General features: G+C 40.9%; 1 protein-coding gene and 1 pseudogene across 1 annotated transcript; both read left to right on the top strand.

The window, feature by feature from the left end:
* Positions 1-6,725: 6,725 nt before the first annotated feature.
* LOC120322231 lies at positions 6,726-9,295 on the top strand. The gene is made up of 2 exons (XM_039377286.2): positions 6,726-6,899; positions 6,954-9,295. The coding sequence occupies exons 1-2, from the start codon at positions 6,745-6,747 to the stop codon at positions 9,190-9,192; spliced, it is 2,394 nt and encodes a 797-aa protein (XP_039233220.1). The 5' UTR covers positions 6,726-6,744; the 3' UTR covers positions 9,193-9,295.
* Positions 9,296-14,073: 4,778 nt separating this feature from the next.
* Positions 14,074-16,692, top strand: LOC26535108 (annotated as a pseudogene).
* The last annotated feature ends 1,425 nt before the right edge of the window (positions 16,693-18,117 follow it).

The following is an 18,117-nucleotide window of genomic DNA, read 5'->3' as shown; positions in this document are numbered from 1 at the left end:
TGCCAGACACTCCTTTTCGGTCACCGTGTAGTTTGATTGGCGCCTGTTCAGCTTCCGAGACATAAAGGAGATCGGAACCTCGTTTCCTTCCGAGTCTTGCTGCATCAGGACTGCACCAACTCCTGTATTGCTTGCATGGCAATGAATGCAAAAAGGTGCGTCAAAATTCGGGCTGTGTAAAACTGGGGCAGTGCACATTTTTTCCTTTAGCCCCTCAAAGGCTTCCTGAGCTTCCTTGGTCCAAACATATTTTACTTCTTTGATGCAAAAGTTGCTCTTCTCCACATTTCTGGTTAGTTTGGCTTTTTGAAGATAAGAGGCAACCTCGTGCAAAACTTCTATGTGTCTTTCGAACGTGTCAGAGACTATTAGTAGGTCGTCCAGGTAAACGAACACCTCGTTTCTCAAGTCTGCGGGTATCACCTTATCCATCAGCCTGCACATAGTCTGACCACAAATTGGTAAAGGGGTCTCCCCGGCACGGTAAACGCTGTTTTGTCCTTGGAGCTTCGGTCTAGCGGGATCTGCCAGAATGCATCCTTAAGGTCTAAGGTAGTAATGAATTCAGCTTTAGGGAGTCTACTCAATATTCCATTTATTAAGGGCATGGGGTATGCATCTTTTACCGTCACCTCATTTAACTTTCGGCTATCGATACAAAGCCTAACATTTCCTGGTTTTTGCACCAGGACTACTGGGGAGGACCAAGCGCTGGATGACTCTTCGATAACCCCTAACTTGAGCATCCTATCCAACTCGGCGTACATCAGTTTTTCTGTTGCAGGCGATACGGCATAGTGTCTTTGCTTTACTGGCTTTGCTTGAGCAACATCAATGGAGTGGGTAATCAATTGGGTCCTTCCTTATCCTTTAAAGGCATATGACGGGAAAAGTTGAACAACCTGAAGCAGCGTTTTCTGCTGGCTTTGAGTAAGCTCTCGAGACGAAGGCTGCCACAACTTTTTTTTTTTTTTTTTTTTTTTCTCTTCATTTTATTTACACTCTGTCTTAATCTGACAATAAGTAAATTATATAATTTAAATTAAATTAACAGAGGTAGTAGTTATTTATTAAGCCCTACTACATATTCTATATTTTACATGTTTTAATAGTTTTTATCTACCTATGAGGGAGATCGAGCACGTGAATTCGCTTAAGTCTTCTTACATTGGTATTATTATTAATCAAACTTATGGCTAAATTGTTTTCATGATTTCTTAGTCTATCTATATATTTTTTACTATATTTTTTAATTTCATCTTTAACATAAGGGATTCCTAAGTCTTTATGGATATTTGCATTTGAGATATAAAATGGAGCATTAACAATTTGTCTCAGTGTTTTTGATTGATATCGTTGTAGGATCTCAATATTTGAGTTGCTGGCAGTACCCCAGAGCTGTATGCCATAAGACCACACTGGCTTTATTATAGCTTTATATAGACGGACTTTGTTTTCCAGAGAGGTTGACGATTTTCGGCCAAGCAACCAGGTCATTTTCAAAGTTTTTTGGCTCAGTTGCTGACGCTTTGCCTTAATGTGATCTTTCCACGTTAGTCTGCGATCAAGATGTAAGCCAAGGTACTTTATGCAGTTAGTTTGTGGGATTGGTGATCCATTAAATAAAACTTCTGGACAGTTACCTGTTCTTAATGTGAAAGTTATTTGCGCAGATTTTAGGGCGTTGACTTTTATTTTCCAGAGCAGGAACCAACTTTCAATATGCCACTACTTGGTTGTTGCCACAGAAAGCTTCGGGTAGCAGCTGAAAGTGTTTCCAAAAATCTATTCCTAAATAGAGATCCCCTGCTAAAGATGGAACTTCGTAGAAGGTGATATTTTTATTCTCGTTTCGGAAGGACACTTCAGTGGTTACTCGGCCGGTAATTTTTTGAGATTGTCCATCGGCTGTTCTAACATCTGCGGTAAATTTTTGGCATAAAATATTTAGACCTGGCAGCTCTGTGGCCAGACTACCACCTATGCAGCTAACAGATGCCCCTGTATCCAATAAGCCCACTATTGTTTTTCCTAGCATTTGCACCTGAGCATACGGCCTAACGTCGCGAAGTTTCCCCACCATGGCTGAGAGAAGCAGCCTTCTGTTCTTCCTTTCTTAGTTTTTTTCTTTTCTCCCTGCGAACTTTTGATCGGCTTGTATCTGTGAGCTCTAGCTTTTGTTGGACCTGGTCCACCTCAAAGGTTGTAGATACGCTGCTACTTGTTTGAAATCGTTTAGTTTGTCATCGTCGATCTCGAAACCATCTGTCTGCGTGCCCTTGTGGCACGCCCTTGCTGGTTTTTTGGAGCGTAACTAGTACATTTACTGCATGACGGCTTATACGTATCTGCTTTACCGCAACCATAACAGAAGACACGTCTGTCCGCGGTGCACTGTGACCTGTGACGCTTTTCCTGGCAATTCCATGGCCGCTAACTCTAGGTCTTCCTCTAGATCTGCGAGTTCCGATTCTGACTCGATCTGGCATTGGACCTCGCAAACCTGTCGCCTGGGTACCTGGCGTTGTGGAAACCCCTGAGGCTTCCCTACGCTTTGCATAAAGATTTCCCGAGTCCTAACCAACCTTCTTAATTCGGAAACGGTATCGGCACGCTCGTATAAAATTTCGTGCTGAATATCGGGTTAGAGATTGGCTCGTAAGGTTTCAACCATAGCTCCTCCTGACATGGGCTGCGATAGTCTATCCGCAAGAGTTGCGATTACCCGGTAGAAATCATCGAATGATTCGCTTCCGCGTTGCTTTCTCTGGTCTATCTCGGCCCTGATATTTCTGTCAGTTCGGTCGTCCTTAAATTGCCTTTTGAGTGCGGCGCATAATTCATACCAGCGCACAACGGTTACACTTTTATGGTTACGCCAATACCACTCGCTCGCAATACCCCCGAATAACGTACTGGCATTTTGAGCCACGAGTTGAAGATTACCGTCCAATGTTTGAATGTAATGTTTGTTTGTAAAGGGAACTAGAGCAGACAGGACAGATTTTATTTTTCCCCGATTTCGCAGTAAACCAAGTTCAGTGAAATTCGTGTCCGCAACTGGTGGTTAAAATTTGGCTAGGATAAGAAATAGTTCTAGCGCAGATGTGGCTTATATTTTCGACAATTTCAGATAAGTCTTCGGTGCTGTGTGCTAGTGGCATCTCTAATGAACCTATGCTTTACCTATACTATACACTCAAGAACATATAATAAAATAAATAAATAAATAATGTGGACTATTATTAAAAAAATTATCCTATTATATTGATTGAGAACACAAAAATAAGGTAAAAGAAAATAAATAAACAAATAAAAATCGGGTTGCCATGCAATCGTTTTCAGGTATCGTTGTGTAAAATTCCTTGTTACTAAAGTCCTGACGTGGTTTAAATGTACGCTATTGACACTACTGATTTAAAACAGAAAATTACTAGAATGGAAGGTGAAGGATGTTGTATTTGACATAGAAAACAAATATCTTGGCTCAACACAAGGCAAAGGGCAACAAGTGGTTCCTTGATTCTTTGAAATCCTAGTGAACATCTCACTAGTCCTACGTTTAACATCCTATGTACATTAACCTTTTGAATTTCATTAATAAATGACAAATTATACAAAACACAAAAGACAATTTATACATTTATTTTTTTTTAATTTTATACAAAAGATGAACGAACAAAACAAAATTAAAAAGGAATAAAAATAACAAAATAAATTATTAAAACATTAAATGCACTAATTATGACGCGGCGTTAAAGCTAAATAGCTGAAACTCTTCCAGCAGACAATTGGACAATTTAAAATAATAATAATAATAAAAACAATAAAAACAATAAAGCAATATGTTTTTGCTTTAACCACATACTTTTGTTAATGAACTTGGGGAGATCTTGGGGACGATCGTCAGATGTTATTGACGGTTTGAAAAAATTTTTATTTTTGATCTGGCCTCGCCCGATCGATCTGTCACCATGACAGAATCGGGCCTCACACGTTTGGGCGCCAAAATAAGATTATGATAAATAATAAGTATACTGTAGCGAACTACGAGTATAACTTTCCCGAGCAGATGGTAAATTGCTGTTGGGCGATCAAGCACGCGCTAGTTCCGGCTACTAATTCTCGGTAGAGTAAAGGGGGGGAATATTTGACATCGCGACTACTTGCTCGTCTCGTATCACACTCTTATTTATTTCGCGTGCTTTGGAATTGATCTCCACAAGAAACACTTAAGGACTATCGGACGACAGGACTAAGGACAAACAAGGACATAGCACACTCGTACGACAGCAGCTGTTAAGCTGTCGACGCCCACCCTACCTTGACCACCACTAACCATTTGACATAACCGGTGATCCCTACAAGTATGCTACATTTTACACAACATACACCTTCCAACGCCGCATGGCACCCCTAGAGAGATTTACTCGGATTTAAACATTATAAAATTTGATTTTTAACAAAGAATAAACTAAAAAACTGACAATGTTTTAATTGGAACAGGTTTAGACAACATATCCTAAATGATTACCCTAACTTACAAATTGTAAACATCTAGATTTAAATTGTTAAAAGAAATTTTGGACTGTGGCGTTCATGTAGATATTATCGCAACAGATATGTATGTAAAAATGTAAAGTTTTTTGTTTGCTTAAAAAAAAGGAATATTTACCCTCGGCAGGGCATTAAGAATAGGGAAAGTAAGGTATATAGGGATGTGTATTATTATTTTTAAATTTTTTTTTTGTTTTTATTCTATTAAGATTTTAGAAAAGCGAATATTGGGGCAAGGGTAATTTTAAACATGAGCAATTTTCATTTCCATTTTATATTTCTTTTTTTTTTTGAATTTATTATTGGTAAACAATGGACTTGGAAACAAGTAGCGCCGCAGTAGCTAATTATTTGATTTTCGTTTGCGGCGGCTGCTTTCTCATTTATGAAAATCTATTTATATTACTCACTTTGGATTTCCCACGATGATGCCTGTGAAAGAGAAATCAGCTTACACCGCCTTTTAATCCTAAGAGAGCTATTTATTTTCGATCTGCTCTTCTGAGTTGCTCTCCTACTGCGGTACTCTCTCTCTTCTTTTTACTTCATTCTATTTTCTCACGACAGTTTAGGCGGGCCTTTGCTTATGTGGGAAGAGGAAGGAAAATGGAATAAAGGGAGAAGGAAAGAAAAGAAAGGAAATGCCCTAAATGAATACTATTTCTCTTACAAAATAACTTAAATTAGCTTCCTAACATAAGGCGGAATTTATTTTACTTTTGCTGATCTGCTTGTCTGGTTGCCGATCTGCTTAACAAGCAGTCAGTCATGTGTAAAGCGGTGTAAGGTAGAATATGTATAGATGTAGATAATGTAAAGATAGTGAATTCAATTAAATAATGTTTTTGCGCTTAACGGTGGCGCTGCTGACTGATGAACTCCAGAAATAGACCTCCTGGTCGGCAATTTATGCTTCCCTCACTGGTCTCACTGGCCTGAATGGTTATTTTTTTTTTTGAAATATAATATTCTCCTAGGTGCCACCTGTAATTTTATGCCCTTAGCATTCTAATTCTAAACCACAACACACGCACAAAACTTACCCTCTAGGGGTTGGCACTAAAGTTAACGAAATATAAGTTTTCCGATTCAGTGGGTTTTCTTCTCTATCGAAGTTTGTGAGTTTTGGTTGAATTGTCAATTTCTCTTTTTTTGTAATTTTGAGAGATCACAATATTTTTTTTTTGGATAGCTCGGACGGCGATTGCTCGCTGGCTTAAACTCAATTAATGCCCAGTGGCTACCTCTTCGGGTTGGGACCCCGAGTCTGAACTCCAAAAATGCAGTTGGAGAATTGTTCTTCATGACAGCCTAATTAACATTTTTCCCGACCTTAAGAACAGCCTAATTAAGTGCCTACTTTTAGGCCGAGATCAACGACAAGCTACCCTACAACGTGTAGTACGATCTGCAGTGCGATTCTGATGACGATGAGGATATTTACAATATTGATTTGGATGAAGAAGAAAATTGCATTTAAAATACAAGAGAGAACGCTATAGTCGAGTTCCCCGACCATCTGATACCCGTTACTCAGCTAGTGGAAGTGCGAAGGAGAGTCTTCAACACTGACAGATTTTGATGGTTTGTGGGCGTTAGAGTGGGCGTGGCAAACATTTTTTTTGTAGATCGATAGAAATTCATAAGACAAATAAAAAACTGAAAAAATATTACAACATTTTTCAAAAGTGTGGGCGTGGCAGCTTTGGGCGGTTTGTGGGCGTTAGATTAGGCGTGGCAATATAAATCGACAAACTGCGTTTATGTCTCTGGAGTCTGTATGCTTAATCTCAACTTTTTAGCTTTTGTAGTTCCTGAGATCTCGACGTTCATACGGACAGACGGACGGAGATGGCCAGATTGGCTCGGCTATTAATCCTGATCAAGAATATATATACTTTATATGGTCGGAGACGCTTCCTTCTGCCCGTTACATACTTTTCAACGAATCTAGTATACCCTTTTACTCTACGAGTAACGGGTATAAAAACCTAACCCAATAGAAACAATATATGATAAAAATTTTATGATAAATAGTTTAATAATTTTCACAACGATAATATACAATTCTGTCGTTCCGATAGGATATATTTCAAACAAATAACTTAAGGTTGCCACCCATTGAGTTGTAGAGTGCGTGGAAAAATTTGGCATCTAAAAATTCAGTCCGATTACATTTCTAATAAAATGCCACGTACTTCTTTATTTGATGTAGATGATGACCAACAGTTTCTTAAAATGGCCAGCGGTGATGCGGTAAACTATCCTAAGAAAAAGAGCACAGAACCCATCTACAATCAAGATGGCTTTTCGGAATATGATATCCAAAGACCGTGCTCCAGGTAAGAACTTAAAAAAAACAGTCATATTTAATATGAATTTAATTTCATATTCAGCGCTTTTCGAACCGTAAATGAACCGCACCCAAACCCCATACCCTCCAAGTTCCACATCGACAATGTTGTTCCGGACTTTGGACTCGAGGAGAATTCTAACGTGCTTCCCAAAAACTGGCAAATGCCACCTCCAAGTTCATCAAGCATTGTCAAGAGTCGACGATGCCCCAACGAAGGAAAAATATCTCCAAATGTGCGTCAAACTGTTCCAAAACCTACCGTCGATACAGAACCCTCACCGCTGACACCCATCAAGGGGCCTTTGGTGGATGAGTATGATACAGAAATGTTGTCGTCAGAGGATATTTGGAAGCTCTGTATGGATGCGAAGAAGGGGCTTATAAAGCCCTCGGATGCTATATGGCCTTTGTTTTGCATGGAGTATTTGGAGCCTTCCAAAACTCCACCTCCGAGTTTAACGGAATCTCAAAACTCCAATGAATTTCCTCCGAAAACAGTTCGAGTTGACAAAAACCGATATAAAAAGAATTCTTTCGAAACTGGTTTTGAGAGGAAAGTCGGAAAAGATGAGTGGCGGGTCTTGGATCAGTGGATAGAATCGGAGGGGCTCAACGGATCCTATAATGATATAGAAGAATCGGATTTAAAGGGAAAGGTCGATAGTGACGCCAAGAAGCCTCGGATTCTGGACAATGAAGATGTCGCCTTTGCTAGCTTCACCATTGGAATCGAAGAGGAGCGGGCCATCAACGGATCCCATAATGATATAGAAGATTCGGATTCAAAGGGAAAGGTCGATAGTGACGCCAAGAAGCCTCGGATTCTGGACAATGAAGATGTCGCCTTTGCTAGCTGCACCATTGGAATCGAAGAGCAGCGGGCACTCAAGGAATGGATAAAATCGGAGGGCCTCAACGAACCCCACAGTGATATAGAAGAGTTTGATATGTTATTAAGCCTAGCCAGAGATCATGAGAAGAATCATGATCTTCTGATGGAGTTACTAAAGCCCAAGGATCTTATCTCCCAGGAAAAGGATGTTTGGAAAAAGTTTTCTCCAAAGGTGTTCGAAATGCCGCAGAAACCTGATTCCGTAGAGCCTGAGTTGTGGAAACCCCCACCCAACGAAAAGGTTTCCGTTGAAAATATTCCAGAAAAGGAACCAGAGAAAGCAACTGAATTCATTGTGGAAAAACCAGAAAAGCCAGTTATCCTCGAGGTCAAAGACATTAAAACATTGCCCCCGAGGCCCGAGGCTGAGGAAGCTACCCAGAGTTGGCTACAGCAATGCAGTGAAATCATTTCCCAACAAGTGCAACTCCTCATCTATGAGGACGGTTCCAACAATCCAACTGCTGCAGAACCAGAGGCCATTGACTTCGAAACCGAGATCAGCGAGGAGCAAATGAAGCCCCGAGTCCTGGGAGAAAGCAACAGAAATGTCTCAGCGGAGACTGGATGGCAGAATAGCTTCACAGTTTTCCTCGAGGACTTCGAGTACATCATTGACCAAACCATGACGGAGTTCAGGGACCCCCAAGCTAAGAGACTGCGCTCAAAGTGGAACCAGCAGTTCGGATCAAAATCGGTGGAGAATTTGAGGAGATGTCTTCTGCTTCCGCCTCTGCCAGATCACTTGGACCAGTGCCTCCAGAGGATTAGAATCCTAAGGCGTCCCAAAAGGCGCAAGGTCGAGGAATTTCGCATGCACGTCGATATGAATTTATGCAAAATGTATTGCACACTGAGTATGAATACGAACTTGGATCTGCAAAATACGGTTAGGTTCCTAAGAAACGCCGTTTACAAAAACGACATCGATGTGATCCAAATCCGGTATGAGGCCACACAGATAGCCTGGATTTGGTCCGATGGCAGTGTCTTGATAATCAATGGAAGAGGCCATGCGATGCTTGCCGAAACACAAAGGGATCTGATGTTTAGGACCCTTGGGAGGGCGAACTTCAAAGCCGACCCCTCAAACAAGCTTCTACATCTGCGTCTCATTTCCTGCGCCCATATTCCATTTGGGATCTCTTTGCCGGTGTTCACTGCGTTAAGCGTTCTTTCTCCAGAGCCCCATATGCAGTATGTCTACTACGTGGACAAGGCAGTTCCCGGGGTGGCGGCCCGTGTTCATGAGACGGGAATGGTCCAGGTGTTTGCCATGACCACGCGTGAGGCGGATAATATGCTGAAGAAACTGTACCTTCTTACGGCCAATCACCGAAAGGCCACCAAAGACGTCATCAAAAAGAAACCAATGGACTACGACTGACAAAAAAAAAATTTAACTTACGAGTTACAAACAGAATGATGTAAGGATGTGATCGAAAATAGAATAGTAATTATAATAAAGCTGAGAACGCTTTGGTAAACAATTCAATGGCTCAAAAGTCGGTTCAATCATTATTTTGTTCTTTAGAATGAATAGGCGTGGAATTCTTGCTCTGCTATCAGATACCTGTTACTCTGCTATTGATTAGATTTTAATTAAACATAGATTTTACAAAGATTATACATACTGCAGAATTGCTAAGCCAACTTCTCACTAATATCAATATACCCTCTGCCAGGGTGTGCAAAGTAAGCCGTATAACTATGTATCCTCCAAATATTTTCTGTCCCTCAAAGCAGTTTTTAATTTTGTAGTCATGCAAATTTCGTTTCCTTTCCTTGGCTTGAACATTTGTCTCAGCAGAAGTTAATTGGTTTTTTTGCGGAAGAAGTGCCGCTTGAGACGTCGACTTGGGGGACTTTTTTCCCCTTTTTAGTTGCTCCCGGGGTAGTTTTTTTGTTGCTGTGGCTTTGGCGTTGGTTGGTGTCTTGGTGGAAAACAGAAGGCTTAAAAGGGGATACACAAAGGATTTGAGCAATCAAGTGCGCTTTTGAGCACGCAGACCGATAACAGTTTTATTCACGATCGCTTTATCCAGCCTCTTATTTTCCTGGCACCTGCCATTACGTTGAGGGCTAAGAAGAAAATGTGCTTCGCCCTCAGTTTTTTTCAAAGTCATAACTATGCTGGGATTTCAATATGCGCCCAAAGGAACCCACACGTAAGCGCCATAAAGTCCCATAAGGAAAGAAAAAAGGAAAAAATAAGTAAGGAAACGGGGCATACAACTTCAAGTAGTTGGGTCCAAATGTCTGCACGGCTTTAGCCAGCAAAAACAATACGGCCCGGAAGGGCGGACACAGAAAAAGAATTCCGAGCGCTCTGGCTTTTGTCTTAAGTTTCACTTGAACGTCGAACGCACACACGCAAGCACTCGGGTGAAGGGACATTTAAATTCTGCAGCGGAATGCACCTATGGGCATAGGGGATTCCGGGCTCGGGGCATTTTAATCATAAGACTCTGGTGCCTTTCTAGCTCAAGAGCCAATACGAATTTCGCCCACTTAATTCAATGCATATTCGCCCAGCATCCAGTTTGATTGAGCTTAAGAATGCACTTACAAGCAGCTGTACTTCGTGAACGAGGCAGTTCCTGAGCTAAAAGGATAATAATCAGAGATAAGGCAGGAGACGAAGGAAAGTCGTAAGATAATCGGATGCAGCTACAGTCGCCCCTTAGGCCAAAAGGATGGCCCGGAAAAAACAGGGAAGCGGCTTGTAAGCCATTCCACAGCCACATACCTGCAATCAGGACCAACCAAAGCCAGAAAGCAGGTTAAAAGAGCCCGGAAGAAAGACAGGCAAGCAACAATGGAAGGGCTACCAAAAATGCAACTTCCAGCATAATACATCAATAAATACAAGAAACAATAACACCAATAGTATTATTTACATAAAAAAATGTGCATCAACACAAAGCTTTATACTCAACTTACTAAAGCCATTAAGTTTCCTAATTAAAATTTTAAACTAAAGAACAATAATATTATATATACTTGTACATAGTAAAATTCCTATTCCCTTTGATTTTTAATAGAATCTCACAAAACATTTAAAATAAATCGATATTCTCGTTAACATATTTTAAATGGTTTGCTAACTTACATAGTTTTGGAAATTATGATTTATGTAGTTCAGTTTTTCTGACATAAAACCTCTGTTTTTCTTCAATTCTATTGGTTTAGCTGGTGAAGTAAATTTGAAATAAACCCATTTAACTAGTCCCGTATCCTTTTGCTTTTCGAAAGCGACTAGTTAAAAGATATCCCAATTTTAGCAATGCCACTGTTGGCCATCTGCATCCACAGCTTTCCCTGGCTTAAAGGGGTTCCATTTCATTTATGGCCACATGCAGTCGGCTTTTTTCAAGTTAATCCAATCAATGCACTCGCATTTCTCGGCACAATCAAATTCTAGTTACAATTTGAGGACTTGGAAGCCTGGACACATATGGCACAGTTAGAAACGAAGAAATAGAGTGAAACGGGATGGAACAGAAAAGGGACAAAACTACACGACGGTTAGCCAACTGGATGGTTAAGAATTTGACACAATAGACAAAGAATTTATGAGACGCTTATGAAAGACTTTCCAGCTCAGTCCCTTTTACCTAATGACAGAGTTTCACTTTTTCTGCACGAAAGTGAGGGCAAATGGGTGAGCCCATGATAACGATGTTCTTCGGTCTTACATCAGTAAATTAACGCATCTGGGTCAGCAAAGTGAATGCAGTTTCCCACAGAAAAAGAGTATTGGATATCAATGTTTGGTATACAAAGCAGAGCTTGATTTTCATATTAATTATTATATAATTCCGTTTGTTATATTTTTATTTGATGAAAAAAGTTGTAACACCTGATTATAATTGTAATTATTATACACTAATCATGCACTAATATTCTCATTTTCCGCATCGTAGAGCACATTTGACTAAAATCTCTGTCCTAAAAATCACGGCAAATCACTGTGCATATGTTTACATTTGAATGTTTTCCATTTCCTGTTACTCAGCAATTTCCACCAACAAAACAAAAATAAACAGGAAACGTAAAAAAGAATAATATTTATAATTAAATTAATAAGAAACAGGATCAAAAGCCGTCTGGTAAGGGGCGCAAGGCGACTCCAATGGCCAGCAGGCGTCGATAAATTAGCATAGCAAAACCATTAGAGGAGGATCCAGTGTATCCTTAAAGTGGATTTCTTAAATAGAAAAAATGAAAAGCCGCAGGATAATGAACTTTTCGGTATAGGCTAATACAGGCAGTGCACTGCATTCCCCCAGCCAAATGAAAACATCTAGGTGAGTTCAAGAACTGTCCAGGCGACGTCGGTAGGCTTCGGCGCCAGGACTAGACTTAGGCTTTTCTTTTTGTTTCAGGATGCTCGCTTCCGTCGAACAGGACCTAATAGGTTCCGTCGTCTTGGCCGAACACACATTAAGTATACGCCCTGTCTGGAATGCGTATAAGTGAAATAATAGGTGAATACCTTCTAACTTTTTGAAATACCGTATTGCATTTTTCCATACTCTATACAATTTACTAGTCTTTTTATTTTAAAAAATCCCTTTAAATGCTAAATTACGTTAAATTTATTCGCTTATATTCTTCCTAGTATTCAGACATTTTGTTCTTTTCTGCCTAAAGTGTTTAGAGACTTGGCAAGCGAAGGCAAACAGTTTTTGTTCGGATTTTTAGACTTTGCTAGCAGCACCAGAGTGCCATTAGTGTGTGGTAAGGGGGATCCAAGCGGATCCAGGGAAGCTGAGGTCCTCATTTATGTGTGGCGACTTTGGAAAGTACCCGAGAGTGTTGGCAGTTGATGGGAAAATGCGGCTTTTAGATGGTGTATGAATGAATACTACGTGCCTAAGTGGCACAGTGTTATGGTATATCTATGGCGTATTTTCGCAATAGCTACTTTAATACAGACACATAGCACTAAAAACCTTCCAATTGAATTCGGGGTGCACCAGATACCAGAATATAGAATGGGAAATCAAAATAAATATTCCATTACATGTGCTTACTTGTGAATTGTAATATTTAAACAATATATTTTTGTATACCCGTTAGTCGTACAGTACATGCGTCTGTCCGTCCGTCGAGATCCTAAAAACTATAAGCTTAAAAGCTAGAAAATTGTGTATGAGCATGCAGACTCGAGAGACAGAGACCGAGCGCAAGAAATACTTATTCGCTGTATAACGGGTATCTAATAGTTAATTAATTAATTAATTGACTGCCATTTAAATCAAATGTTTAAAAGCTTCTAGATAATTTAAAGATAAACTAAAAGCTTAAGTCCGCAAATTAAGGATATTTTACTTATACAAAACATGCACAAGTGCTGTGAAGGATAAGTTTCAAATTCCGAGACCACACCACATAAAAATATATTGCAGCATTTCAAATTGAAGAAAAACAGCCTTAAAAACATTGCAAGAATGTTTGGGGGATTAAGTCTGTGCTGAAAACGAACGTTTGCTTTTATTTTGTAGCGTGCCATTGGAACTAAATGGAAAATGAAAAATTTATAGAAATTTAAATGCAATGGCTGCTCCAAGTAAAGCTGGCTAAAAGACCCGGGCTTCGAATGGGTTACGTTACGGAATAAAACTGAAAAAGAGAGAACGCTATAACCGAGTTCCCCGACTATCTGATACCCGTTACTCAGCTAGTGGAAGTGCGAAGGAGAGTCTTCAACACTGACGGTTTTTGGTGGTTTGTGGGCGTTAGAAAGGGGGGTGGCAAAAACTTTTTTGGCCAATCGATAGAAATTTATAAGACTAATAAAAAACTGAAAAAATATGAAAACATTTTTCAAAAGTGTGGGCGTGGCAGCTTTGGGCGGTTTGTGGGCGTTAGATTAGGCGTGGCAATATAAATCGACAAACTGCGTTTATGTCTCTGGAGTCTGTATGCTTAATCTCAACTTTTTAGCTTTTGTAGTTCCTGAGATCTCGACGTTCATACGGACAGACGGACGGAGATGGCCAGATTGGCTCGGCTATTAATCCTGATCAAGAATATATATACTTTATATGGTCGGAGACGCTTCCTTCTGCCCGTTACATACTTTTCAACGAATCTAGTATACCCTTTTACTCTACGAGTAACGGGTATAAAAACCTAACCCAATAGAAACAATATATGATAAAAATTTTATGATAAATAGTTTAATAATTTTCACAACGATAATATACAATTCTGTCGTTCCGATAGGATATATTTCAAACAAATAACTTAAGGTTGCCACCCATTGAGTTGTAGAGTGCGTGGAAAAATTTGGCATCTAAAAATTCAGTCCGATTACATTTCTAACAAAATGCCACGTACTTCTTTATTTGATGTAGATGATGACCAACAGTTTCTTAAAATGGCCAGCGGTGATGCGGTAAACTATCCTAAGAAAAAGAGCACAGAACCCATCTACAATCAAGATGGCTTTTCGGAATATGATATCCAAAGACCGTGCTCCAGGTAAGAACTTAAAAAAAACAGTCATATTTAATATGAATTTAATTTCATATTCAGCGCTTTTCGAACCGTAAATGAACCGCACCCAAACCCCATACCCTCCAAGTTCCGCATCGACAATGTTGTTCCGGACTTTGGACTCGAGGAGAATTCTAACGTGCTTCCCAAAAACTGGCAAATGCCACCTCCAAGTTCATCAAGCATTGTCAAGAGTCGACGATGCCCCAACGAAGGAAAAATATCTCCAAATGTGCGTCAAACTGTTCCAAAACCTACCGTCGATACAGAACCCTCACCGCTGACACCCATCAAGGGGCCTTTGGTGGATGAGTATGATACAGAAATGTTGTCGTCAGAGGATATTTGGAAGCTCTGTATGGATGCGAAGAAGGGGCTTATAAAGCCCTCGGATGCTATATGGCCTTTGTTTTGCATGGAGTATTTGGAGCCTTCCAAAACTCCACCTCCGAGTTTAACGGAATCTCAAAACTCCAATGAATTTCCTCCGAAAACAGTTCGAGTTGACAAAAACCGATATAAAAAGAATTCTTTCGAAACTGGTTTTGAGAGGAAAGTCGGAAAAGATGAGTGGCGGGTCTTGGATCAGTGGATAGAATCGGAGGGGCTCAACGGATCCTATAATGATATAGAAGAATCGGATTCAAAGGGAAAGGTCGATAGTGACGCCAAGAAGCCTCGGATTCTGGACAATGAAGATGTCGCCTTTGCTAGCTTCACCATTGGAATCGAAGAGGAGCGGGCCATCAACGGATCCCATAATGATATAGAAGATTCGGATTCAAAGGGAAAGGTCGATAGTGACGCCAAGAAGCCTCGGATTCTGGACAATGAAGATGTCGCCTTTGCTAGCTGCACCATTGGAATCGAAGAGCAGCGGGCACTCAAGGAATGGATAAAATCGGAGGGCCTCAACGAACCCCACAGTGATATAGAAGAGTTTGATATGTTATTAAGCCTAGCCAGAGATCATGAGAAGAATCATGATCTTCTGATGGAGTTACTAAAGCCCAAGGATCTTATCTCCCAGGAAAAGGATGTTTGGAAAAAGTTTTCTCCAAAGGTGTTCGAAATGCCGCAGAAACCTGATTCCGTAGAGCCTGAGTTGTGGAAACCCCCACCCAACGAAAAGGTTTCCGTTGAAAATATTCCAGAAAAGGAACCAGAGAAAGCAACTGAATTCATTGTGGAAAAACCAGAAAAGCCAGTTATCCTCGAGGTCAAAGACATTAAAACATTGCCCCGAGGCCCGAGGCTGAGGAAGCTACCCAGAGTTGGCTACAGCAATGCAGTGAAATCATTTCCCAACAAGTGCAACTCCTCATCTATGAGGACGGTTCCAACAATCCAACTGCTGCAGAACCAGAGGCCATTGACTTCGAAACCGAGATCAGCGAGGAGCAAATGAAGCCCCGAGTCCTGGGAGAAAGCAACAGAAATGTCTCAGCGGAGACTGGATGGCAGAATAGCTTCACAGTTTTCCTCGAGGACTTCGAGTACATCATTGACCAAACCATGACGGAGTTCAGGGACCCCCAAGCTAAGAGACTGCGCTCAAAGTGGAACCAGCAGTTCGGATCAAAATCGGTGGAGAATTTGAGGAGATGTCTTCTGCTTCCGCCTCTGCCAGATCACTTGGACCAGTGCCTCCAGAGGATTAGAATCCTAAGGCGTCCCAAAAGGCGCAAGGTCGAGGAATTTCGCATGCACGTCGATATGAATTTATGCAAAATGTATTGCACACTGAGTATGAATACGAACTTGGATCTGCAAAATACGGTTAGGTTCCTAAGAAACGCCGTTTACAAAAACGACATCGATGTGATCCAAATCCGGTATGAGGCCACACAGATAGCCTGGATTTGGTCCGATGGCAGTGTCTTGATAATCAATGGAAGAGGCCATGCGATGCTTGCCGAAACACAAAGGGATCTGATGTTTAGGACCCTTGGGAGGGCGAACTTCAAAGCCGACCCCTCAAACAAGCTTCTACATCTGCGTCTCATTTCCTGCGCCCATATTCCATTTGGGATCTCTTTGCCGGTGTTCACTGCGTTAAGCGTTCTTTCTCCAGAGCCCCATATGCAGTATGTCTACTACGTGGACAAGGCAGTTCCCGGGGTGGCGGCCCGTGTTCATGAGACGGGAATGGTCCAGGTGTTTGCCATGACCACGCGTGAGGCGGATAATATGCTGAAGAAACTGTACCTTCTTACGGCCAATCACCGAAAGGCCACCAAAGACGTCATCAAAAAGAAACCAATGGACTACGACTGACAAAAAAAAAATTTAACTTACGAGTTACAAACAGAATGATGTAAGGATGTGATCGAAAATAGAATAGTAATTATAATAAAGCTGAGAACGCTTTGGTAAACAATTCAATGGCTCAAAAGTCGGTTCAATCATTATTTTGTTCTTTAGAATGAATAGGCGTGGAATTCTTGCTCTGCTATCAGATACCTGTTACTCTGCTATTGATTAGATTTTAATTAAACATAGATTTTACAAAGATTATACATACTGCAGAATTGCTAAGCCAACTTCTCACTAATATCAATATACCCTCTGCCAGGGTGTGCAAAGTAAGCCGTATAACTATGTATCCTCCAAATATTTTCTGTCCCTCAAAGCAGTTTTTAATTTTGTAGTCATGCAAATTTCGTTTCCTTTCCTTGGCTTGAACATTTGTCTCAGCAGAAGTTAATTGGTTTTTTTGCGGAAGAAGTGCCGCTTGAGACGTCGACTTGGGGGACTTTTTTCCCCTTTTTAGTTGCTCCCGGGGTAGTTTTTTTGTTGCTGTGGCTTTGGCGTTGGTTGGTGTCTTGGTGGAAAACAGAAGGCTTAAAAGGGGATACACAAAGGATTTGAGCAATCAAGTGCGCTTTTGAGCACGCAGACCGATAACAGTTTTATTCACGATCGCTTTATCCAGCCTCTTATTTTCCTGGCACCTGCCATTACGTTGAGGGCTAAGAAGAAAATGTGCTTCGCCCTCAGTTTTTTTCAAAGTCATAACTATGCTGGGATTTCAATATGCGCCCAAAGGAACCCACACGTAAGCGCCATAAAGTCCCATAAGGAAAGAAAAAAGGAAAAAATAAGTAAGGAAACGGGGCATACAACTTCAAGTAGTTGGGTCCAAATGTCTGCACGGCTTTAGCCAGCAAAAACAATACGGCCCGGAAGGGCGGACACAGAAAAAGAATTCCGAGCGCTCTGGCTTTTGTCTTAAGTTTCACTTGAACGTCGAACGCACACACGCAAGCACTCGGGTGAAGGGACATTTAAATTCTGCAGCGGAATGCACCTATGGGCATAGGGGATTCCGGGCTCGGGGCATTTTAATCATAAGACTCTGGTGCCTTTCTAGCTCAAGAGCCAATACGAATTTCGCCCACTTAATTCAATGCATATTCGCCCAGCATCCAGTTTGATTGAGCTTAAGAATGCACTTACAAGCAGCTGTACTTCGTGAACGAGGCAGTTCCTGAGCTAAAAGGATAATAATCAGAGATAAGGCAGGAGACGAAGGAAAGTCGTAAGATAATCGGATGCAGCTACAGTCGCCCCTTAGGCCAAAAGGATGGCCCGGAAAAAACAGGGAAGCGGCTTGTAAGCCATTCCACAGCCACATACCTGCAATCAGGACCAACCAAAGCCAGAAAGCAGGTTAAAAGAGCCCGGAAGAAAGACAGGCAAGCAACAATGGAAGGGCTACCAAAAATGCAACTTCCAGCATAATACATCAATAAATACAAGAAACAATAACACCAATAGTATTATTTACATAAAAAAATGTGCA

This window comes from Drosophila yakuba, unplaced genomic scaffold, assembly GCF_016746365.2.
Source record: "Drosophila yakuba strain Tai18E2 unplaced genomic scaffold, Prin_Dyak_Tai18E2_2.1 Segkk17_quiver_pilon_scaf, whole genome shotgun sequence".
Classification (NCBI taxonomy): Eukaryota; Metazoa; Arthropoda; class Insecta; order Diptera; family Drosophilidae; genus Drosophila; species Drosophila yakuba.
The sequence above is the reverse complement of the archived record's forward strand: the minus strand, read 5'-3'. Positions and strand labels throughout refer to the sequence as shown.

Coding starts and splice junctions, on each gene's coding strand:
- LOC120322231 (XM_039377286.2), top strand. CDS start 6,745: ATGCCACGTACTTCTTTATTTGATGTAGATGATGACCAACAGTTTCTT. Junction 6,900..6,953: donor ATCCAAAGACCGTGCTCCAG/GTAAGAACTTAA, acceptor TTTCATATTCAG/CGCTTTTCGAACCGTAAATG.